The sequence below is a fragment of the Amia ocellicauda genome, chromosome 20 (assembly GCF_036373705.1).
Source record: "Amia ocellicauda isolate fAmiCal2 chromosome 20, fAmiCal2.hap1, whole genome shotgun sequence".
Lineage (NCBI taxonomy): Eukaryota > Metazoa > Chordata > Actinopteri > Amiiformes > Amiidae > Amia > Amia ocellicauda.
In genome coordinates this window covers 2,470,335-2,497,329 of record NC_089869.1, presented here as the reverse complement: position 1 = coordinate 2,497,329, position 26,995 = coordinate 2,470,335, and the positions used below count along the sequence as shown (strand labels likewise).

General features: G+C 39.6%; 1 protein-coding gene across 1 annotated transcript in view; it reads left to right on the top strand.

The window, feature by feature from the left end:
* The window catches only part of armh3 (armadillo like helical domain containing 3), a 114,459-nt gene extending 87,670 nt beyond the window's left edge, over nt 1-26,789 (top strand). Inside the window, exons 25-26 of the mRNA XM_066692805.1 lie at nt 20,309-20,425; nt 23,906-26,789. Coding sequence (XP_066548902.1) covers nt 20,309-20,425; nt 23,906-23,998 — 210 coding nt within the window. The 3' untranslated portion in view covers nt 23,999-26,789. The remainder of the gene's footprint in view (nt 1-20,308; nt 20,426-23,905) is intronic.
* The last annotated feature ends 206 nt before the right edge of the window (nt 26,790-26,995 follow it).

Below are 26,995 nucleotides of genomic sequence, written 5' to 3'. Positions count from 1 at the left end.
TGATCCCCTGCTGATTTTGTATGTTTGCCCACTGACAAAGAAATGATCACTGTATAATTTTAATGGTAGGTGTATTTTAACAGTGAGAGAAAGAATAACAACAACAAAATCCAGAAAAACGCATTTCCAAAAAGTTATACATTGATTTGCTTGTTAATGAGGGAAATAAGTATTTGATCCCCTATCAATAAGCAAGATTTCAGGTAATGAGCTGAGACTCTTAAAGGGAGTGCTCCTAATCTCAGCTCGTTACCTGTATAAAAGACACCTGTCCACAGAAGCAATCAATCAATCAGATTCCAAACTCTCCACCATGGCCAAGACCAAAGAGCTGTCCAAGGATGTCAGGGACAAGATTGTAGACCTACACAAGGCTGGAATGGGCTACAAGACCATCGCCAAGCAGCTTGGTGAGAAGGTGACAACAGTTGGTGCAATTATTCGCAAATGGAAGAAACACAAAATAACTGTCAGTCTCCCTCGGTCTGGGGTTCCATGCAAGATCTCACCTCGTGGAGTTTCAATGATCATGAGAACGGTGAGGAATCAGCCCAGAACTACACGGGAGGATCTTGTTAATGATCTCAAGGCAGCTGGGACCATAGTCACCAAGAAAACAATTGGTAACACACTACGCCGTGAAGGACTGAAATCCTGCAGCGCCCGTAAGGTCCCCCTGCTCAAGAAAGCACATGTACAGGCCCGTCTGAAGTTTGCCAATGAACATCTGAATGATTCAGAGGAGAACTGGGTGAAAGTGTTGTGGTCAGATGAGACCAAAATCGAGCTCTTTGGCATCAACTCAACTTGCCATGTTTGGAGGAGGAGGAATGCTGCCTATGACCCCAAGAACACCATCCCCACTGTCAAACATGGAGGTGGAAACATTATGCTTTGGGGGTGTTTTTCTGCTAATCGGACAGGACAACTACACCGCATCAAAGGGACGATGGACGGGGCCATGTACCGTCAAATCTTGGGTGAGAACCTCCTTCCCTCAGCCAGGGCATTGAAAATGGGTCGTGGATGGGTATTCCAGCATGACAATGACCCAAAACATACAGCCAAGGCAACAAAGCAGTGGCTCAAGAAGAAGCACATTAAGGTCCTGGAGTGGTCTAGCCAGTCTCCAGACCTTAATCCCATAGAAAATCTGTGGAGGGAGCTTAAGGTTCGATTTGCCAAACGTCAGCCTCGAAACCTTAATGACTTGGAGAGGATCTGCAAAGAGGAGTGGGACAAAATCCCTCCTGAGATGTGTGCAAACCTGGTGGCCCACTACAACTACAACTGACCTCTGTGATTGCCAACAAGGATTTTGCTACCGAGTACTAAGTCGAAGGGGTCAAATACTTATTTCCCTCATTAACATGCAAATCAATGTATAACTTTTTTGAAATGCGTTTTTCTGGATTTTTTTGTTGTTATTCTGTCTCTCACTGTTAAAACACACCTACCATTAAAATTATAGACTGATAATTTCTTTGTCAGTGGGCAAACATACAAAATCAGCAGGGGATCAAATACTTTTTTTCTCTCACTGTATACTATATGCATGAAACAATAGCAACTAACAGAATCTCGCTTGGTTGCTTCTGTAAAAATCCTACAGTTCTGACAGTTTATCAGTTTGGCAGTTGGGTTGAGAGAGAGAGGGAGAGCACACAACCTTGAGTTAAGTATGAAGGTAATTAGGAAGGGCAACTCTTCATGAACTCAATGCTGGTGCCTTTTGTTCAATAAACAATACATAATTTTTAAAAATGTATCCCCACACTTCATTGTGCCTCGAATACATTTGCATTACAATATAAGCACTTTGCATCAGCTCAACCCCTGGAATTATCTAGCTAACCTTTAGACCTAGCTGTCACAGAGCTACACAGGGAGCAGCAACTTATGAAAAGAAAACTTGGAAGTATTGTTAAGAATGAAGGCTTACATTTTAAGTCAATTGAGATTCTTTTATTGCTGTAATAAGATCTAATTGTTCATTTTTGAATTCAGTTGAATTGAATTCAAATACAGCAGTTTTCACTGAAAAATAATGATATCTCATTATACTGGTTTTATTATGCCCTGCACCTAGATGGCTTGCCTTTTGTTGTCCTTTTTTACTCTATTTTTTTTTGTGGGATTGTAATACTTTTTTCCATTGTAGGTATTGAGGTGCCTCCAAGAATTACAATTTGAGCTTTGAAGATGTTATAAGCTAGTGATTTAGATGGAATAAAATACAGTGGCTATAGGAAGTATTCCTGAAATTGTGATGCATTTAAATTGGATTGGTATACAGAACCTACTCTACACTTTCCTACATTTTACATGTGGGAAAAATTTGTGGGGTGAAAAAATAAATAAATTAAAATAAAATAAATTATTCACCCCCTTTGCTATGACCCTTAAATTAGCTCAGGTGTAACCAATTGCCTTCAATTCACACAGTACATTGAATGGAGTCCCATTTGTGTGCAATAAAAGTGGTTCACGTGATTTCAAATTAAATACACTTTAATGGCCTGTTGAAATAAATGTGGAACTGTTTGAGCTAAATGCAAAATATTATATCTGGCGCAAACACAGCAATCACCCAGGTAACACCGTCCCTAATGCGAGGTATGGTGATGGCAGCATCATGTTATGGGGATGATTTGCAGCAGCTGGGACTGGGAAGCTTGAAAGGGTATAGGACAAATTGGATGTAGCTACATACAGGCAAATCCTTGAGGAAAACCTGCTTCATAATGCAAAAGACTGGGACACAGATTCAACTCTCAGCAGGACAATGGCCTCAAGCACACAGCCAAAGCAACACTGGAGTGGATTGAAAACAAGAAAGTGAATATCCTAGATTGATGAAGTTAAAGCCCAGACTTGAATCCGACTGACAATCTGTGAACTTAAAGCTTTGAAGTTTGCTGTCCACCAGTGATCCTCATCTATATTGACAGAGCTTGAACAATTTTGCCAAGAAGAATGGGCAAATATTGTTCAAACCAGATGTGTAAATCTTGTAGATAACTAGCCCAAAAGGCACACAGGTGGTTCTATCAAGTATTGACTGAAGGGGTGAATACTTACCTTTTTTTTTCTCCTTCATGAACTGTTCTTTCACAATAACAATTATCTTGTCTCTTCAACGTGTTTAGTAACCAAAAGGAGGAATCAAAATGCATCAAAATATCAGTTTGTAACACAATAAAATGTGACAAAGTCACATGGCCACTGTATTTTTCCAGTAAAGTTTTAATTTGCGGCATTTCCACCTCATATATAGTGACCCTGTATCTACATACGTTTTGTAAAAAAAAAAAAATCTTAAAGTTAATCTGCAGCCACGTTATGTCAGCGGTCAAAGTGAAGTGGGCTGTTATTATTACTGGTGTCTCTGGTCTAAAGCTAGAAACTTCACAAGCGGTATTTTATCTTCTTTAATTTACACAAGGTATTAATATATTGTTGTGACGTGTCTAACTTAAATGACAAAAGCAAGAGGGACCCCTGTATATTTATGTATGCATATATGTATTTTTTAAATCTTCTGAAAGCATTTCAGTTGAGGAGCATTGTATGGATAGCTATGGTCCAAAAGTCATGATTATCATTCATTCTCATGGCTTATGCCTCGGTCCCACTGGCTTAAGCGTCCGTGCCATGCCGTGCCATGCCAGACGCGTCCGTCTTTGGATGCGTCCCAGAGCTTTTTGTAAAGCCAGGCCATTGTAGCAAGTCCGTCCCTGTTGTGGGAGGAGCAGAGCGATTGTGGGTTTGGTTTGTGTTTCGTTTTAATAACAGACAGAAAACAACACCACGAGTGGTAGAGCCTGATGTGGAAACGACTTTTGTGTCTATTTTATTCTTTATGCTTTACATGATTGGAGACAGCGTAATAAATACACGTTTATTTTAAGAGATATTAGGAAGAGCTAAACGTGTGTAGACGACTTTATATTTAGACAAGCATTACGTTACCATAAGAAAACATTTCCATGTGCAACAATACAAATAAATATTTGCTATTTATTATTGTTATTATTGTAATCATCATTAAGATATGTGCTAGTAGATATGTATTTTAAATGGCACAACTTGACTCCCTTAACTTATTACTCTTACTACAGATTTGTAACTGCAGATTACACTTTTTGCCGTATTATTTTTAATTTACTTAGCCGACGTCCTTAATCAGGGCAAGTTACAGCTGAAACAAAATACACATTTCACGATTAATCATCCAGCTACAATATAGCAGGTTATAATTTAACTAAAGTGTGCACGTATCAGTCATGGCGTTTATGGACTTATGAACGCATTTTGTAAACCAGTCCATGTTTTAGAGGGAAACCCAGGTCTGCTGTATTTATTTATTCATTCATTTAACTTCACGTTCATACTGATTTTCTCTGCGGGGCTGTTATACAACAGACCAGCAAACCATTCACTAAACGACTGAAACACCGTCCAGTTGTTCATAAAATCATAATAAAATCAGCTGCTACCTATGAGATTATTATCCTTTAGTTTATTTTTAACTAGTCATGACACTGCACCGGATCCTGTGAAATCCGTGTTTGCCAAGTTTTGAATACACTCGGATATTAACTGTAGTTATTGTTTCTGTACGTCCATGCTGCTAATAAAACAAATTTCTTCGTGATCTCACACGGCACTTGAGATTATATCTTCTGACATAATGTAGCTGATCTCCTGCCTGTCTGCGTGCAAGTCCAGCACACATCTCTGCTTCTGAAAGCGAAGTATTTCCTTAGTGGGTGTGACGGATGCTTACGGCCACTTCTGGCAGCTGATAGTTAATCGTCCACAAAACATGGACATGTCCGGACACGTCCAGACGCATCCAGGCGCTTAAAGCCAGTGGAAACACCTGTTTAAGCGTCCAGGGCCGGATGCATCCGCCAGTGGAAACGGGGCATTATTTACTTTTTCTTATATATAATATTTATAATATTTTATGTATGTTGGGACAGATACACCCTTTTGAGTTATTTGTAATGCTGGAAATATCAGGAGAGAAACTTACTTTTCTTCTTTTGGATTTTCTCCAATCTGCTTATGTCCTTCAATCAGCTAGGCTACAGGGAGTTTACTGTGCAAGCCAGGCTCCAATTTATGAGAGTTGAATCAGTCTTTCTCTTTTTTGTCCCATGTAATAATCTTAGTGGAATTACCCTCTTTTAAGATGTCAGGTTGACTTAACAGCTCTCAGAATTTTGTATTTTTCCTATCAGCCTTCACAGGTGGAAGAAAATCAACACTGACACAATGTTATTCAGGGTTCATCTAGTTTATTATCAGCAGTTACACACACTGTGCCTCAAACTGTGACATATACAGTGTTTTTTGTATTTCAGCTAATAGTATAGAGTAGACCTCATATTACAAACCCCAATCCCTATTCATTTAATGTAGCATAAGACAGGAAAGAGGAGTAGGATCCTGCCTGTGTTGAGAATCCAGTGAAGTACATTTTGAATGAATATCTAAATCCAGAGTCAACCAGATACACCCTCTTTCCAGAAATGACAAGTTTTACACACACAAACTTAGTTAGAAAAGAAAGACAAGCTATTGAGTAATGTGTCCTGTAAATGTTTCTGTCCTGAGTGCCTGAGGAGAGCTGGTCTGCAGTCCCGTCACAGTTATTGCTCTTTTGTGGTGTAAGTTCCCAGGGTGGTGGTTAGTAATCAGTCAGTCAATAAATAAATAAATAAATACAATACATACATAAACCTCTGAATACTGGAAATTGATTGATAGATTTTTTTTTTTTTTTTTTTTTTTTTTTTTTTTTTTTTGTGTGTGCGTGACTAATTTCCCCTTCAGGTAAGTTTTGGATCAGTACAAATACTCAAAGGTGGAGGGGCCAATGTCATTACTATGGGACTTCGGTGACACATTTTGTATAATAAAGCTCCCTATTGGCCATTGTACATGTCACTCAAGCTGCCCTCTTCTGGTTGTATACAAACCTCACATACAGTGGAACAGCCTCTCTTTGCCGTTGTGGCAGTGTGGGGTGTTTTGCCTGAAAGGCATGGCTCAGGAAAACAAGCAGGAAAACCATGTAAAAGTGCCGGTTTATTTAAGCACAGTGCACAGTGCTTAAATCAAAGAACATACAAAAACTATAAACAAAACCCTATCTCCTCTCGAGTCTTAACTATACATAGAGCAGTGTCCATCTCTACACACATAACTAATAATAAAATCGACACTAACACAGAACAAACAGCAATTCACAATTCAATTCATAATGAAAAGTCCAAGTTCGTTATTGTTATTTTCACAATTTCTGCCTGATGCTATATACTCACCTAAAGGATTATTAGGAACACCTGTTCAATTTCTCATTAATGCAATTATCTAACCAACCAATCACATGGCAGTTGCTTCAATGCATTTAGGGGTGTGGTCCTGGTCAAGACAATCTCCTGAACTCCAAACTGAATGTCTGAATGGGAAAGAAAGGTGATTTAAGCAATTTTGAGCTTGGCATGGTTGTTGGTGCCAGACGGGCTGGTCTGAGTATTTCACAATCTGCTCAGTTACTGGGATTTTCACGCACAACCATTTCTAGGGTTTACAAAGAATGGTGTGAAAAGGGAAAAACATCCAGTATGCGGCAGTCCTGTGGGCGAAAATGCCTTGTTGATGCTAGAGGTCAGAGGAGAATGGGCCGACTGATTCAAGCTGATAGAAGAGCAACTTTGACTGAAATAACTACTCGTTACAACCGAGGTATGCAGCAAAGCATTTGTGAAGCCACAACACGTACAACCTTGAGGCGGATGGGCTACAACAGCAGAAGACCCCACCGGGTACCACTCATCTCCACTACAAATAGGAAAAAGAGGCTACAATTTGCACAAGCTCACCAAAATTGGACAGTTGAAGACTGGAAAAATGTTGCCTGGTCTGATGAGTCTCGATTTCTGTTGAGACATTCAGATGGTAGAGTCAGAATTTGGCGTAAACAGAATGAGAACATGGATCCATCATGCCTTGTTACCACTTTGCAGGCTGGTGATGGTGGTGTAATGGTGTGGGGGATGTTTTCTTTGCACACTTTAGGCCCCTTAGTGCCAATAGTGCATTGTTTAAATGCTACGGCCTACCTGAGCATTGTTTCTGACCATGTCCATCCCTTTATGACCACCATATACCCATCCTCTGATGGCTACTTCCAGCAGGATAATGCACCATGTCACAAAGGTCGAATCATTTCAAATTGGTTTCTTGAACATGACAATGAGTTCACTGTACTAAACTGGCCCCCACAGTCACCAGATCTCAACCCAATAGAGCATCTTTGGGATGTGGTGGAACAGGAGCTTCGTGCCCTGGATGTGCATCCCACAAATCTCCATCAACTGCAAGCTGCTATCCTATCAATATGGGCCAACATTTCTAAAGAATGCTTTCAGCACCTTGTTGAATCAATGCCACGTAGAATTAAGGCAGTTCTGAAGGCGAAAGGGGGTCAAACACAGTATTAGTATGGTGTTCCTAATAATCCTTTAGGTGAGTGTATATATATATATATATATATATATATATATATATATATATATATATATATATATATATATATATATATATATATAGTATTGCTTGCCTTTGATTGTTTTCCTTCCTAGATTCACTAAAGTCTGCTTGTCACACCCACATAGCTCTCAAGTTTTTAAAACATCAATGCGTGAGATTTGTCAAATGAAAAATGACAGAAACAGATCAGCCTGAGGGGGCTGGGGGGGGGGGTGTATGTATTTGTTGAGCACTGGGTGGAGGGCATGTGTGCATAGCATATTTTGCTCTTATATTTTGTAAGTCATCCTGGACAAGGGCATCTACTAATAAATAAATAAATAAATAAATAATATTTATTGTTCGAAATGCATGATATTTTTCACAAGGCGTGAGGTGAAGCCTCAATGTGTGTGATTTCAGAGCTATGTATGCAAACACACACTTCTTATCATAACAATACTAAATACTGAAACAAAACAAAAATAGCCTACAATGATAAAAAATTGATTACTATAATAGGAATAAAAATCCCCTAAGGTACTTTCCAGTTTAATAGGCTATGAGGAATCTACATTTATTCTCATAGTACTTGCTCATCATGGATTGACCAGGGTGGGATTCGAATACCGATCTCCCTTACCGCAACACTGAATGGCAAGACTTCAGAATCACTACGTAAAAAAATAATAATGCCGGTATTGAAGATAAATCATTTTTCACTGCGGCGAGGTGGTATGCTGTTTACCGGCACAACTCGCTAACTACCCAAAGGTGTAAAGGTCGTGCAGGAGCCTCTTGACTTCTGGCAAAGAGGCTGTTCCACTGTGCATGAGGGTTTTTATACAAGCAGAAAAGGGCTGCTTGAGTGACATGTACAGTGGCCAATAGGCAGGTTTGTTATACAAAATGCGTCCATGTCCAGCTGCAAAATAAATTATTCACCTCCTGCACTAACAGATGGTGGGTTCCCCTTGCCCTATCCTGCCTGGTGCTCAACAAACCACCTCAAGCTCTCTTCCCAAATCCCAGCACAGACTTTTAATGACCTGTGAATCATTCTGTTCTTCCCATTCCAGTGCTGTTCTTTACAGTCTTGCCTGCATCCCCCCCCCCCCACACCGTGTGAACAAGCATTCGACACAAAGATGTCATTTCACATTGTGTGTACCTGTCTAAACCGATAACACATATTCCATCTTCTATAAACAGTGTCACCATGCACAAACTTTTCCCAGCACAGGATTCTGCTTTGTGTGCTACATCAAAACAACATTCTTTTTGGTTGAAGAGCCATCTTATTTAGTGCTGCTGCTTATTTTACCTCCCCCCGCCCCCCGTATTTGTAATTTTAACGAGATTCTGTTCTATTTTTCTTAATGTATACAATATCTGCTCTATTTTGTCAAGGTTTTGATTGGTTGTTTCTCATTAGGGCCTAGAAAGAAAAAAGTTCCAAAAAAAGGATTCATGGCTTTCATTAGAGGGTTTATGTTAACCTTTGCTTTTCACAGCTACATGTGCATGTGAAATCAAGAAAGAAAGATGTTGTCACACACCACTTGGGTGCTGCCCCTGCACGTTTTTCCCACAAATGTAATATACTGAGAGGTATTAAAATTAAGGGTGACACACCAATTAATATTTACTCAATTTAATATTTTATTTTACAGAGGAATTTGATAGAATTTTGATAACAGCATTAAATCAGTACTAAGGCCTACATCAGGCTGCATGTACAACACTTGTAAGTGGGTATATGTGTGTCCAAAATATATTTCATCTTTGCAACCATATAGTATTCCCCCATCAGGAAAGTATTTGTAAGGCTTCATGGATTATTTTATTCAAGCCAGAGTCTACCAGTTTTAGTGTAGTGGCTGTAAAATGACTAGTTAGTTCTGTGGAAGCGCAGCTTAGGTCTGTAGCAATCCGAGTAATTTTGAATGGTTTAAATGTGACAACTCAAATTGAGATGAGTAATCTCAGTAAGGGACTGGGCTACATATGCTCTATGTATTCGTGTGCATTATCAGGAAAGAGTTAAGAGACTCCAATAAACCAAATTTTCCAGATATATCGTTGACTTTAATAGCCTGCTATTGTTTGTTGTTGTTTTATTTAGTATTTGTTTTGGCTTTGCTCACTGGCAATCCTAATCAATTTTAATACCTCTCCTTTTAAATTGATGGGAAGCCAATATTTCCATTAGGATATTGCAACTTTAGTGTTATTAGACTTAAGTGTTTCAGAGATGGAATCATCCTGATTTATTCTGTAATACTATGTAAATTAGGAATAAGTGTATAGTTTATTTCAGATTAAATAAAATACAAATATGATGATGATTACTGTTATTATTATTATTTATTTGTGCTTTAAACCTGTAATTTCCAAATATTAGCTTTTGCTTTATATCTAGGCTTGCTCATTTTGTATTATTATTTTTGTGTAGCTTTTACTGTAATAAAACCCCAGTCCAAAAAATAAATTAAAAAGCATTTTCCTCGCCAGACTAATAGCACCATTAACAAGTGTCACTCAGCTTCATCAAAACAGTTCACTTTGAAAGATTTGGCTTTGGTACAGTTATTTCAAAAATGTTGCATGCCTGTATTCATCTGTCAGTGTGTACACACACTAATTAAATTACTTTCCTACTTTAAATGTAGATGCACTTAATATAAGTGCCTGAGGGTCTGAATAGGGAAGCTTCTCCTATGTGTAAACTTCATTGGCAGCCTAAATGTTTCAACATGTGATGTCAAAGCATTGAGGAGAGAAAGAGAGAAGCCTTGATAACAGTGAGCCTCATTAGAGAAAATGAAGAGGGGGGTGGGGGGGTTAATGAGCTTTTGTCACAACTGGATAATTGCACAGCCTTTGTGTTGACTGAGATGTGAGCCCTTTGTCGAGAGTGTTCACTTTCTATTAGCGGCAAGGCTAAGGCCAGGGAATGAAAACCTAAGAGGTATTCTGGGTGTTCTGGATGAACTGTGTGCTTCAGACAATGTCGCTTGTGGGCATTTTCTTCACTGCAGTCCCCCCAAATTCCATCTCTTTTCTCTGGCCTAGCTTCTGCTTTCAGAAACTGTGTGTTGCATCTTGCTTTTTCTCTTACTTGATGTCCAGGGTCACTGAAACAGCACAGTTAAAATAAAACACTATAATAGAAGTGCAAGTCTTTCAGTTCCTAACATTTTTTATTCTAGCAGCCTGTTTTAGTATGAAAAAATCAAAGAAAAAAACATTGTAAATTGAGCAGTGACAATTAATGGTCGATTTATTAAGATATTAAAAAAGGAAAATACTGTATATCTGTCATGTTGAAACTATTGTGGTCTGTTATTCTCAGGTTGTTTGTAAAAGAAAATGAAAAGACTTATGTACATATGCAAAGTCAGTTTTGGTCAGCTTTGCTGTTACATGCCACTTGCCAAAAAAAAAAAATGTATTCGCTTAAGGTGTATGAAGGAATTGATTTACCTAGCATGGGATAAAAGAACCAAAAGCTTTCTATGAAAAGACAGTATTGAAGTAGTATTTGCAGTACAAACCAAATCAAGCACTTCAAGATCACAGTGGCCTCTTGAACGGTGTCCTTTACTCACAGGCCGACACAGACACATGCGAGTCTTTATAAACACCCTGTACACCTCTCCAAACAGCCCAGGCAATCTTTCCCCAGTGGAGATATGCCTGAACCAGATGCTTCCAGCTGATTGTGAATGCAAATTGGCTTTTAACTTTGCAGGAGCATCTTGTTTCTCAAATTGACAGTGTCCTGTTTTGACCTCACTGTGTTTTGATACCCTTTATAAGAAGCCGGTAAATGAGTTAGCAGTAAAACATTACTTAAAGTTTCGAGTGCACATTTAGTCTCAGATCAATTGAAGACCGGTACGTTAAGGACCCATATGCAGTTTGCTTGAATAATTTTTCTGTTGTTTGCTGCACAACGTAATTTCGTTTAAAGAGGAAAGGGATAGCCCGGTTAATTTAGATCTTGATAAACACTATTACAAATCTTAATTCTTCCAGTGCAGGAGACATTCTGACTGAAGTGGTATCTCAGGGTGGCTGAGCTTTATTATTATAAAGTGCAAATTGCTATGAAGACATGGCAAAGCAAAACTGGAATTTAAAAAAAGCCTTTGTTTTAAACAGTAGCATTCGTCAGTGCAACAGCACAATAACAAGAGCAGCTGTTTTCACATATCACATTTTCTGAATTCCTTTTGAACTAGAGTGCCTGAATTATATATCATTATAGAATGCAAGAAAACAAAACAGCAGTCAAAATGTGATTTTTAGGCTATTGGTGTTGCATGAGGAGAAATATGTAGCCTAGATTCTAGTTAGAATTAAAAAAAAAATTAAAAGTACTTTTTATTTTTATTCCCTCCTTATTTGGGATTGGCATTTGCAAAATCAATGGCCACGCTTTAGGTTATGAAACATCTTTATAATTTTGAATGTACAGTAAATCAGTTTTACACTCCCAATCTGGGGGCAGCAGTTGTTGCTCCACGGCTATGACATTTATACTGCACAGAAGAGATATAGACAGTTACAAATATCTTAGAGATATAGTATCGCAGGGAGGACTAATTACCTGCCATCTGCATCTCTCCCATGTTACTATGAGGGTGAAATGAGCTCATTAACAAGTGCTGATTCCATATTGGGTATAAAGAAAAGAGAACATCTAATTTATTTAAGGGAACTCTGTAGCCACTGTATTAATGACAGCACTAACTGAGCACAAGAGAGATTCTATAGTCCAGTAGCTCCTGAAAGACATTCTTACACTTAGGCTGGCTTCTGGAGTTATGCAAGTATAGCCGTGATACATTGAGTAAGAAGAGATTTAGATTGACATGGATGCCCCCAGCTCTTATTAATTGCTTCTCACCTCTCAGTCACCTGTGAGTCTGGACTGCTGCTCCCCTGAACTGACTGGGGCATCTTTCACTAGTCACTACTAATTGGTCATTATCTGTGACTACGAGTCTGTGTTGCACATGCTTCATAACCTGCAGCATCAGTCATTTGTTTGTGCAAGTAATTTAAGCCAATTTAAGGGGTCCACCCATTGCAAATCGTCCCGGGAGCGGGCTGAGCATTCTATGTCATATTGCTCTAATCCTGTCTCCCATAGGTGCTCAAGGCTGCCACTCCCGAAACCCGCAGGTCTCTAGCTTTTGAATGAGCCTAGTTACGGCCATTTCCGCATAAGCAGTGCCTAGCTGCCGGTGTTCTGACAAACTGCGCTTCCCTATCAGGATGAGCTGCCCGGTATCTGAAAACAATGGGCTACTGGTTGAAATGAGCTGCCCCGAATGAAAATATTAAGCAGCTCATCCTGTCAGACATAAAGGACCTGTCTGAATTGGCTACCAGCTGTTTTTCAGCACTATTACTGTATTTTAACACTTGAAATCCGAGGTAGCTCATCCTGTCGGACAGAAGGGACCCATCAGAATGGGCTTCCCTCTGTTTTTCAACACTATTACTGTATTAGAAGCTTTCAAACCCTATGTAGCTCATCCTTCTGACAAAGTAGCTCAGTTTGTCAGAACACCGGCCCTTTATGGGTTTTTGTGGTGACGGCCTAGAGGAGAGAGGGGGGCCACATTCCATGTCCTGTTACCCGAATCCTGTCCTTCATTGGCGAACGGGTCTGTCATTGTCTTACAGGGCTGAGCTGTAGCTTTCTAATGACACGAAACACAGGCATATCTGAGCAGGCTAGGCTGCGCTGAGCTGTGTGTTTGTGTGAGAGCTCACAGAACGCACTTAGGGAAGACAGGGCTCACAGAAAGATGCGATACAGAAAGAAAACTAAATACAAAGTAGAAAAATGGAATCTGATACAAAAAATAAAACACCTTACCCTTCAAAAACAAATTACAGATGCAGAGTCTGTTTACAGCACTATGAAAGCCACAGACAGTGTGATCTGTGAATGAATAAAACGCCATGGCAGCGTGGTGGCTGGGATGAGTTACTGCAACAACAGTAAAGAATACCATGTGTCTATGCAATGCCTAAAGTGACAATATTCAAAAGCCAGATGTTTGGAATTTTGTTTCCCTGTTTAGTATTCTTTTTATTTGTATATAGTTATTCTGGCTGTTGGTAGTCTAATATAAATGGCTGTAATTTCTGTTCTGGAGGTCAGATTTGAGTTTTTCTTTTTTACACAAGTTCATAAGACTTTGAAGTTTCACTGTCCAGTGTCAAAAGTCATATGTAGCACTTGTATCCACCAAGTACCAAATTAGTTATGCTACTGGACCAATTCTAGGTTCAATTGCAGTGGGGTTAACAGCATAAAATCAAACCAAAGACCAGATACTTTAAATACAAAAGCCGGCACTTTACTGAGGTTAAACAAAAACAATATATATATATAACAGTTATTCAAACCAATGAATAATCCTGCAGGTAACAGAAAGGTAAGTAAGACTCACTTTCCCTTTTTTTTCCAGACTCTTTTCACCTAGGTTAGAAATAGTTTAGTTCAGGAGATCTATTTTGTCTATTATGTTGTTTGCAAACAACTATCTTATTTATGTTAATACGTTGTGCCTATTTTGATTTTGTTATTGTCTTGGGTCAACCCTTTTTTCATTCCCTTCTTTTCTCAGGTAAGACAACAAGTTCACAGTTTCCAAGTTAATGTGAAACACTGTCATAACTCATAACATTGACAATTATGAAATAAAAGACAATATAAAACATATGACACTTCAAATCAGTTCAAATTCAGTTCCAGGTATGCATTCCAGTTCAGTTCAATTCAAACAATTAAACCGAAAAATATTAACTGCCAAACAGTTTGTATTTATGGCTTTCTCCACACAATTAGCTATGTTATTAGTTAACATTCAAAGGTGCAATCATTACAAGCAAAAGTTCAATGAAATTAGTTGAAACTCACCAAATCCGTTGAGGTTTATTTAGATATGGTTGTCATGAATCGGTATCCAGATAGGTATTATTTTCCAATTTCTAAATCAACTCTTCATAAAAGTAATTTGCTCGCTAATCCTATGCTCCTCTCATCAGCTCTCAGATCTGACCTTCCCTATGTTACCCAGGGCAACCAATCTCTTAAAGGGGAAACGTCATTACAATGTTTGTTCGTACTTTTTACTGTTCCCATTAAATTATTGTAAGACCGTTTTAACTGACTGTTAATCAATTAATTGCATAGATTTTAACTAATTAAACGTATTTGTGCATTTTAATTAATTGTTTTCACCTATTCTTGTCATATTTTAATGTGGGTTACACATAAATTCACTTTTTTCTTATAAACGCTTTTGTTTTTCTTCACTTTTTTGATTTCTGTATTAACTGTGGTGGGGCAAACACATTTATTTTCTGAATTTCCAGCTTGTGCTGAGTGTTTCCATGTAAGACAATTGCCTCTAGCCCTTGTAGTTACAGAGTTATAAGTAAAAATATGACAACAGTAAAATCAGGTGAAAATGGGGGGGGGGACCTCAGAGGGTTAGTAATAAAAAGTGAATCAACATTTTATTTTATTTTTTTGTCTTGAGATCCCAGAAATTGACCCCATAATTTTACGTAGATGTTTCTTGAAGGTTATTTGGCTAAGAAGCTCAATTTACATCTGTGAGCTCTGGGCCTTGTTTCATTATTGAGTTTGTAAGTAGTCCTTGAGGGTTCAGTTTGTCCATAGCATGCAGCATTCCTCTGCTAACCACTAAAGAGATGCAGTTCATAAGAACATAAGAAGAACATAAGAAAGTTTACAAACGAGAGGAGGCCATTCAACCCATCGTGCTGGTTTGGTATCCATTAATAACTAAGTGATCCAAGGATCCTATCCAGTCTATTTTTAAATGTTCCCAAATTTTCAGCATTGCTGAACCATTGCTGGGTAGTTTGTTCCAGATTGTGACTACTCTCTGTGTAAAGAAGCATCTCCTGTTTTCCGTTTTGAATGCCTTGTAGCCCAATTTCCATTTGTGTCCCTGGGTGCATGTGTCCCTGCTGATCTGGAAAAGCTCCTCTGGTTTGATGTGGTCGATGCCCTTCATGATTTTGAAGACTTGGATCAAGTCCCCACATAGTCTCCTCTGTTCCAGGGTGAAAAGGTTAAGTTCCCTCAGTCTCTCCGAGTAGGACTTTCCCTTCAGACCTGGATTAAGTCTGGTTGCTCTCCTCTGAACTGCCTCTAGAGCAGTGATATCTTTCTTGAAGTGTGGATCCCAGAACTGTACACAGTATTCCAGATGAGGTCTAACTAGTGCATTATACAGTCTTAACATTACTTCCTTTGTTTTAAATTCTACACTTTTGACAATATACCCTAGCATTCTGTTTGCCTTTTTTATTGCTTCCCCACATTGTTTGGATGGAGAAAGTGAGGAGTCCACATAGACTCCTAGGTCTTTCATGCGATACTTCATCTAGTTCTATTCCTCCCATAGTGAAATTATAGTGGACATTTGTGTTACCTGCGTGTATTACCTTGCACTTGTCCACATTGAATTTCATTTGCCAGGTGTCGGCCCACAACTGAATTTTATCCAAGTCCCTTTGAATAGCCTGTGCTGCCGAGATTGTATCTGCTGAGCCACCTATTTTAGTATCATCTGCAAATTTGACAAGTTTGCTAACTATCCCAGAGTCCAGATCATTAATATAGATTCGAAAAAGCACAGTCCCTAATACTGATCCCTGTGGAACTCCACAAACAACCTCACTCCAGTTAGAATCAACTCCTCTAATCGACACCCTCTGTTTCCTATACATAAACCAGTTCATAATCCATCTACTTACATTACCCTGAATGCCTACAGCTTCCAATTTGAGGATTAGTCTTTGGTGTGTTCCTTTGACCTGTCCATTTAAAACTTGGAATGACTGTAGGGGCTCTTACAGTCTATGAACTGTGTAGCTTATATCCTGTTTGGTGACCAAAATAAAAAATAATGTATTTGGTTTTTTAAGCCAACTTTATGAAACTGGTGACCAGCCTTCTACATGTGTGTCAGGGCCTGCATATGACACAAGGCCAAGCAACCAGTTATTCCTCACTTAGTTTCGGGTCTGTTTTGTGTTTGGTGTTGTATTGCCTACAACTGCATGCCTGTGTCAGAGCTGCTCATTTCAGAATAGCAGGGCAGCTAGAATTTACTATTTGTAGCTTAATAGCAATCTGTATGTATGGTGATTACTGACTTTTTTTTTTTAATTTACATTTTGAAAGGGCAATTGTTTGCCTCTTTTGTACCCTATACCTTTGAAATCATTGTTTTAGGGGTTAAAATGCAGAGGTCTGACGCAGCTCTCACTGAAAACACTGCTGAGATCACTGTTACACGACAAGCAGCCAAGGAAATCCTGGCATTTAGTTTTGCCCAGTTGGGAATCCCTGCTACAGTCACATAAGATGCACCCCCCCGAATCAGTGTAGCTTAGGATGTTTCATTCACTTTTTACAATGTGAGAATTCCCACAGTGAAATGGAACCCTGGATCCAGCACAACCAGTGGACTTTGTTTATGGGTAAAAGTGCCTGGGCTTTGACAAGAGTAAGATTAATGTTAACTGACTCCATGTGACTTGCAACATTGTTACTGCTGCTGACAGTCTGTTAGCTGTGCTTTGGCAGGGACCTCCCCGGGGTCTGCCACAGTTCACCCTGCTAGAATCGCAGATAGAGCAGGGCAATGTAAGTACAACAACTTTAGTTTAATTTGCCACTCAGCCAGGCCTTAAATTGCATTGTTCAATATTTTTCTTTTTTACTTCTGTTATTTGTTAAAGGAGTTTTTGTTTTTGAGTGTATTTTGGATTTTGGATTTTGGATTATAACTGAAACCAAAAGTGATCTTTACTACATCTTGGGCAAAATAGTGGTTATGTTTTTGTTTTGTTTTTTTTCTCCATGGTGTGGCTGGGAGAAAATCAAACCAGTATGTTTGATACAGAGGCTCAAAATTGAGTTTTGACTTTACAACAGAGCTGAGATTGAATCTGTCGCTCAGAAATGAAAAGTTGTACATCACTCCCTTTATAACAAGTACAGCTGAATGTGCTGTGTATAACTGAAGAGCTGGATCACTCTGTAGTGAAGCTGGTGTGTTTGATAGCACAGATCTAAAGCACTTGTGTTGATATAGGGTTTTGTGTATTTTTTTTTACGTTCAAGCATTTGTTGGGCAAGGCTTTTTTTTAATACAGCAGCGGGAAACCCTGAACCATTAAGTTTAAGGTATGGGCAGATGTACTCCATTTCCCGAAATAACTTCCTGGATTTAAAATGCCCCGTTTAAAACACGAGGTCCAACATTTTCATAGCAATGGACTAGCATCATCATTGCAAAGCCCGTTGCTAGGAATGACATTCCACTGACTTCAGCAAATACCCAGACAAACAGCAGACAAATCTTAACTACTGTTAAGAGTATGGCTTCATTTTCCACATGTGAGTGAAGGTCACTTTGACGCAATAAAATTATAACATTTTTGGTTTTTGTTTTCACTCAAGTGCATAGCTCTGAAGTCTTACACACTGAGGCTCCATCTCACGCATTGTCACAAAACTCTGCGTATGATGCCCGCGCATGTTCGCAGAGACGCAGAAGCATAATTCAGCCTTTTAGATGCAATAAAAGCAGCACCATCAGTCAGAAATATCGGTCCAAAATATCGGCCATTTTAAAGCCATCAGCAAATAGCCAAAATTGTACATTTTGCCAATATCAGCCCGATACATTCAGTGGTCGATCAATCAGTGCATCCCTATAAGTAAAGGTGTCTGCGAAGAAATTAATAATTGTAATAATAACCAGTGAAAGCCTCTGCCCTGCATGCAGGTTGGGCCCTGTATTCTAGGCAGCACTGGTTTTAGGCTGCACTGTGCCATAACGGACTGTGACCAGGCTTTCCCACAGGGCAGTGTGTGATTGGCTGAGCACTGCCTAGGTTTGGTTGTCTTGAATTATTTTACCAGCTTGTCGCACCATGCTGTAGTTCACCTGGCACTTCTGAGTTCAGCAGCATTATCAGTACTGCATTAGCCCTCCCTACAATCCTATTTGTGCTGTGTGCACTGTGGAAGTGGGTTGTTTGGCACAATTCAGAGGAAGCATGCATGTGTGTTAGCTCCCTACATCCCTCCTCCGTTCACCATTGATCTTTTAGCAGTGAGCCAAAATCAGTTGACAAAAGTCTGTTCCAAATTGGGAGAATATAAAAGCAAAATATAATTGCATATTCCAAAATGTGTTAAAATACATAAATAAAAATAAATAAGATATGTAGGAAGAAATGGGGCAACAAAAATAAATGGACCAAATTAAATTTGAGAGAAGCAGAAGTATTAATGGACAGGCTTCTCTGCCTCTGCTCTGATCTGTTTGGTTTTATTTAGCATTTAATTATCACTCACATTGATGTAATGATTTATTGAAATGTGTCTGATCCCATCTTAATATGTTGGGTTTATTTCTTTGTATTCCCCTTGTCCTTGCTTTACAGCACTTTGAACCAGTTTGTCTGTAAGAAGCATTGAAGTGCTGGCTGGCTCAGTCCCATGTTGTTTCATTTCCTTAAATGCCTTACTGTTCAAGGGGAGGATCAGTGCTGATTACTTACAAAGCAAGGATATGTGAAAATACAGCTCCCTGAATCAGTGTGTAGTAGACACGTGTGTGATTAGTTGTTCCTTTCTTTTTTATTTTTCAGTGTTTGACACTGATGAGTTCAACTTGGTCTATTGCAGTTGTGGGCATGGATTGGGTCCTGTAGTGTTTTGCATAGGGACCTTCTTTTTTGCTGCTGTTTGCCACATTTAAAAATATAATAAAGCTGAGGTTAATACAAAGGCCTACATAGACACCCTCCTAAAATGCAGATAAAAATGGGCACCTTTGCCATTCAGATTCTATGATTGCATCACTACAACAACTGCAAAAGGGAGTAGGCACCAACATGCATGGAACTATAAACTGGGATTAGTGCCCCAGATGCTCATAGAGAAGGTGGATATATATACACCAGTAAGACATATGTGTTGTGGCAACAGTGGACAATCCTGTGGTTTTGTGCACCTATAGAGCACTAATATGGTAAACCTTTTTTCTTGTTTTAAGTAACTGCAAGGAGACCTATGTAAAGCTATCTCCTTCACTCAAGAAAGATCTCTGACTGTGAACAGCTGCTACTTCTCCTTTGACCATCACATACCCTAGAAAGCAGCTTGCTGACAAAAATTGAGCCAAGTTATTAATATCATAAGGCATGTGATTAGTCACTAGGGGAGGTCACTAAATGGCCTGTGCAACTTTGGAGCTCTGACCTGCTCAGGTTCACAACAGAATAAGAAAAAGGTTTGAAGCTGAGTGGCTAGATGGGACAAGTCTCAGAGGCCAGCAATCCCATGGAAATGGGATGAAACTGCCCCCAGGGTCTAGTAAGCAGTGACATCAGATTTTTTGCTGTGACACAGAACTAGCTCATGCTAGCAGCCACGAGAACCCGCTCTCTTTACTTACGGCAGAGAGCCTGGCGTAAAGAAAGTGTTGCACACCCCCTTCTCCCCCGCCTCCCCCTCTGTCCGTTGCTCAGGAGATACATGTGCAGTGGGTGGCGTTGGTCTTGTGCCAATATAGTCTTGTTTGTATATCCTGTTAGTAGTGGATAAATAGTGTCTATGAATGAATGTAAATTAATGAATTGGAATACATTTAATAAATAATTTTCTGCCACCTTTCAGGTGCTGGAGGTGGTGCGCTCCAACTACGACACACTGACACTGAAGCTGCAGGACGGGCTGGACCAGTACGAGAGGTACTCTGAGCAACCCAAGGAAGCTGCCTTCTTCAAAGAGCTGGTGAGTACAAAAATGTAATCAGGAAGAAAGCAGGACTACCACATCCTGGCCCCAGAGAAACCCCTTGTGTCTTCCCTTTTTCATCCCAAGCATATTCTTGATTGCTGGGAACTTATTGAGAGCCACAACCCTGCAGGTTTTCTGTATCTCTTTACATCATCAGCTGCATTACACCTTAGAAAAGGGGTTGCATTTGTTCAGTTAAGAGAGTAATTAGTTCTAGGTACTAATGAAGCATTTTAGTTTGTGTAGTTATTTAAATATTTAAAGATACTGTTTATTTTATGTGCAGCAGCATTATCATGATTATCACTGTCCGCACCACATGAAAACAAACACAAATACTTATGTTGCCTATATATAAATGTTTCTGTTCTAGTTCTCACTTGTTTTCATGTCCTAGCTCTCATTTAAATGGTGTTGCAGTCTCTGGGGGTTTTGAATGGATTATAACCAGGGCTGCATAAAGTGATTAGCCAAGGATTCGGGTGAGATGTTCTGTTAAGGTTATAGAATGACACAGACAGAGGTGATTGACACTTAAAATTGAATAAAAACTGGCTTGATTTGTCTTGGGACGAAATGAGGCAGAACCGATAAACTCCTCAAACTTGGTCATGCAAATAATTATTCTCCTCTCTCACCAGTTCAATCAATTTCCCTTTTCTCTTCCCACACAGTACTGATTCAGAACAAATTCATTCAATTTAGTTAAATCACCTCAGATGGTGTCATTCTGTACCCTTCACAAAAAAACAACATCTGAATAATGAAATAATATTTTTTGTGCTGCAAGCATTGCTGGCAGGTGCCTTGTTTTGAGAACCTCATATTCAGCATCACTACTGCATGGATATGAGGATAGTGATAAGATGCTTCAGTGCACGCAATGGGTTCCTGATGTTCGCAGCCCAATGTTGCAGTAACAGCGATCTTAAAGGTCTTGGCAGAGGAATTTTTAACTCCCAACCACAGTCATTTCATTAATTGTATTGTCTGAGCAGGATCTTGCAGCTACACATTCCCTCTGATCTCAGCAGCAATAAATCAAGGCATGTGTGTAGTCATTCTCCCACACAGTTACATTTTGAAATTATGTGTAGCATTGATGATCAACTCTTTGTGATGCAGGCTCTAGGCTTGAGGCTTAGAGCTGGGACATCGCAGGTTGGAGTCTGGGCTGTGCGTCATTAGCCAGCTGTGACTGGAACTCCCTAAGTGGCAGAACACAGTTGTTCTCAGCCAGGGTAGGGTGGACTGGTCAACCTGGTCTCCTCTGGTTACCATGACAACAGTCTCTCCTTAGGGGTGCCTGTGAGCTGTCACTGAGCGATGTGCAGCTCCTCTGAACAGCCTTAGCTTTTCTATAAGATGCTCTTGAAAATATAGCCATATAACCATTACCTTTTGTGGGACGGTGTGTGTATCCTGCATTTGAGAAGGAGAACTACAGCATTGAGCATGGTGTGTGTGTGTGTATATGTCTTCATCATCATCAGCCTATATCTATTCCTGCTGGATGAAACTCCCTTTTTACACATCAAGCCTGCATAGTTTATTATTTCACCTTGCCATCTTTTATGTGGTCCTCTTCTAGGTCTTTTTTCATCTCTTTGGATCCATTCAATAGTGCCCTTTGTTCATCTTTAATCTGTTCTTCTTGCAATGTGCTCAAACCAAAATGTGACATCATTGAATGAATGAAAATGTTCAAATGGCAATGGGCTGAGCACATTGCATATGTGGATTTGATGTAGATGTTTCATCTGTTCACTCACGTTGCATATATATATATATATATATATATATATATATATATTATATTTATCAATTAACTAAATGCAAAGTGAGTGAACATATGAAAAATCTACATCAAATCCATATTTGGTGTGACCACCCTTTGCGTTCAAAACAGCATCAATTCTTCTAGGTACACTTGCACACAGTTTGTGAAGGAACTCAGCAGGTAGGCTGGCCCAAACATCCTGGAGAACTAACCACAGTTCTTCTGTGGATTTAGGCAGCCTCAGTTGCTTCTCACTCTTCGTGTAATCCCAGACAGACTCAATGATGTTGAGATCAGGGCTCTGTGGGGTCCATACCATCACTTCCAGGACTCCTTGTTCTTCTTTACACTGAAGATAGTTTTTAATGACTTTCGCTGTATGTTTGTGGTCATTGTCATGCTGCAGAATAAATCTGGGGCCAATCAGATGCCTCCCTGATGGTAATGCATGATGGATAAGTATCTGCCTGTACTTCTCAGCATTGAGGAGACCATTCATTCTGACCAAATCCCCAACTCCATTTGTTGAAATGCAGCCCCAAACTTGCAAGGAACCTCCACCATGCTTCACTGTTGCCTGTAGACTCATTCATGTACCGCTCTCCAGCCCTTCGGTGAACAAACTGCCTTCTGCTACAGCCAAATATTTCATATTTTGACTCATCAGTCCAGAGCACCTGCTGCCATTTTTCTGCACCCCAGTTCCTGTGTTTTCGTGCATAGTTGAGTCACTTGGCCTTGTTTCCATGTTAGAGGTATGGCTTTTTGGTGGCAAGTCTTCCATGAAGGCCACTTCTGACCAGACTTCCCTTGCAGTAGAAGGGTGTACCAGGGTCCCACTGTTTTTTACCAGTTCTGAGCTGATGGCACTGCTGGACATAAGCAGTAAGCATGATGTGTCTTTCATCTGCTGCAGTAAGTTTCCTTGGCCGACCATCTACGGTCTTCAGAGTTGCCCGTTTCTTTGTGCTTCTTCAAAAGAGCTTGGACAGCACATCTGGAAACCCCTGTCTGCCTTGACATTTCTGCCTGGGAGAAACCTTGCTGATGCACTATAACTACCTTGTCTCTTGTTGCTGTGCTCAGTCTTGCCATGGTGTATGACTTTTGACAGTAAACTGTCTTCAGCAGCCTCACCTTGTTAGCTGAGTTTGGCTGTTCCTCACCCAGTTTTATTCCTCCTGCACAGCTTGTTTCTGTTTCAGTTAATGATTGTGTTTCAACCTAGATATTGAGTTGATGATCATTAGCACCTGTTTGGTATAATTGTTTAATCATACACCTAATTATATGCCCACAAAATCCCTGACTTTGTGCAAGTGTACCTAGAAGAATTGATGCTGTTTTGAAGGCAAAGGGTGGTCACACGAAATATGGATTTGATTTAGATTTTTCTTCTGTTCACTCACTTTGCATTTAGTTAATTGATAATCTATTAATGTTTATTTTTGAAAGCATTCTTACTTTATAGCATTTTTTCACACCTGCCTAAAACTTTTGCACAGTACTGTATTTATTTAGTTGTATTATGTATACAGAATCTGTCTTCATTAGTTCTTTAATCATTTATCCTAAGGACCTTCATGACTATACCAGCCTTTAATTAAAGTATATTAAAGACTATTTAGTCGAGATGTTCATCCACAATCTGTCGTATTGGGCCACTGTTGGTTCACTATTGCATCTATTCACAGGTCCGCTCCATCAGCCTCAACGTGCGAAAGAATGTGTCTCTCAACACACTGAGCCAGGATGTGCTGCTAAAGGAGTTCTCCTCCATATCCTGAGGGCCACAGGCTGGGGACCTCATACCCCTGCATCTACAGATCCTAGAGGGCAAACAGAAAACCCCTTTCCCTGCCCTCCCTCTCCCATTTTAGCCCAGGCGCTTAACTCCACTCCAGTCAGCACTGCCATTTCCCATGAGATCTAGTCACTGTCTACCCTCAGGACTGGGATTCCCTCCCTAACTCTGCCTTTGAGGTGTCTATGTATCTCTGCCATCTTTGATGTGAGCAGGGTCTGTAAGGTACCAGATGCCACTGCCCCCTCACATTACTGTGTGTTGTGATGGAACTGATCCTTACAATCCCAGGCAATTGTTGTCAATGAAGACTTTTTTGTCGTTGTTTTGTTTGCTTTTCTGGCCTACCAGCACCAGAGGTAGCCCACAACAGAGTGAGATGAGGCAGCTTAAAAAGTGGTTTGGCTAAGATAAACAAAACAAAAGTGCTGAAATATGTATCTAGGTATATAACTCTTATGATTTTCTTAGTTAATATTTTGCAGTTACGGATGGGAGGGCGAAAAAGGGGTGGGGGTTGTGTTACAATTCAGCTCCAAGGGAAAGTGTGATGGATTTCAGAACTCTTTTATTAAGGGAGGGGTTGTCCAGACAGTGGTGGGCAGTTTGGGATTCATCTATTTAAGACTGAATAAAGCACATATTGTCAAAGACTTCACTCAAGTCCTACTACCGGGTTGTTGATGTAATATGCCTTGACAGGAACTGACTTGAGGGCCAAATGCAGAGACTGGATTTTATTTAAAATTAAATGTTATTTCTTAATTCTGACCCCAAGGCCTTTGTTATTGACATTTTAACCTTAATACTGACAGTGTTAGGCTCCTTCACTTGACTCTTTCAATAGGAGAGCTCTGTGCTGATGATCTGACAGCCCCCCACCCCTCTCCAAAAAACAAAAACAGCTACCAGAGATTCCATTGTTGACTCATTAAAGTGGATTATTGAGAAGATCATAGAATTTGTTAGGGAAAGTGTTTTGACAGAAGGAAACACATTACTGGGGATTCATACTGAAACATACAGAGGCCAGACAGGAAGAAAAGAAAAACGTCCTTTTCAGGTGGGAATGGCATCAGCTTCAATGTCCAAACTGTGCTTTGCAAATCCAGATTCTTTATTTGTGGAACAGATAGGATCTCTCATCAGCCAGCAAGCACTAACTGATGGACATGTGTATAGCCTCCCTTGTATGGGAGAGTGCTACTTCCATGTCAACTGAGTTCATGAACAGTTGTAATCTATGAATGCTGTAAAATTGTCTGAATCTTGTGGAGTTTCATACCAGGCTGTTTTGATGTGCTTTTAATATGTTATGTAGAAAGACATTGGAGGCTATGTGGAATACTGTCAGAAGTACAACTTAAATGGAAATAGCATGTAGTATAGATTCAAATGTATGAACCCATCTTAATACGTTGAAGAAAGTAATACATGTAATTTTACTACAACCTTTCTCATCAAAATACCCCCGTTAGCAATGTTGTTCAGCTGTAGCAGTGTATTGCTCTGTTTTACTCTGTCCCCAATGATCTCCCAGCCCATGTGGCTTTAATCATGTATCCCCCCCAACTTGAAATTTTCGGTGTAGTACATTTTCAGTGAAAGCATTTCAAAACAGGTTGTTCTTTTTTGATACAAAGTAAGTGAGGTTTAGTCTAGCTGTGTGTTTAGGGTCATTATCAACCCTTCACTCACAAATCACTTTCCTGATGGTCTTCCATAATGATTTTGTGGGTCTATACTATATCTCTCCTGTCTGTACTCCAGCCAGACCTGTACTTTACCACCTTCACATTTACTGCAGGCTTAGTACAGCATTTCCATAATTTCACACACTTCACCTTCAGAGTCTCATGGTCATGGTCTGATATGGAAAATAACACAAGGTACATGTGTACAAGCTTAACATAATTGCAGTATCAATGTCATTCCAATGTCGGCAGGAAGCATACTTGTAGGGTAGGGTACACTGACCCTAAACACACTGCCAGACTAGAGCTAAATTACTTAACTGGATTTGCTGGCCACTCCAGGTCTGGCAGTACACTGTAGGGCATTGAGATGTTGTCCATGTACAAATGAAACCATAGGGGTTACAGCATCTGACCTTATATTGCCCTCTTCAGCACTTATCCTGTCCATCCACACACTCACACACAAGCCATCAGGGACACAAACAAGAAAAAAAGATGAAAGAGGGTCCTGTTGAATTTCTGGCTTTCATCTCATAATTTTCTTCAGTAAGTAATTTCTTGTCCATTTCTTGTAATATCCTATTTCTCCCCTGTGTCACACAGTCCTTTTTACTACAGAAATGGATAGGCAATTATTTGGAGAGTGCTTGGAAGATGGTTAGTTATTTCATATGTCTGGTACAGATTAAAATCTTGTAAAACTCATATTTCAAGATTGTATTATCTTTATAAACAATATATATGGTATTCAGTGTTATTTATATGTGCTTCTCAAAGTTCTCCATTGCCAGTTCTGGATATTTGCAGTGCACATGAGAGTTGGGGGTACATGTATATGTGTGTGTGTGTGTGGGTGGGTGGGTATGGGATGGGATTTGGGGAGGAGAGTTTGGGATTATTAATTTTTTGCAGCACTATGATTGTCTTAAAGACATTTTTATTATTTTCCTTTTTAAAGACTGATCACTTTCCTTGTTTAATTTGTTTTGGTTTTGTTTGGATGATATTTCTACTCTGTGTACATCTGTGTTTGTGGTGTTTTTTTCTTTCAAAATGAGAAACAAGTGGATAAATATCTATTGTGTTTATTTCTAATAATTTTTGACCAAAGTCGATTTTTTTCTGGGTGCAACAGCTATACAGATCCCTCCATCAATGAACACAATGATTAAGAACATTAGAAAGTTTACACACAAGAGGAGGCCATTCCACCCATCATGACGTTTGGTGTCCATTAATAGCCAAGTGATCCAAAGATCCTATCCAGTCTATTTTTAAATGTT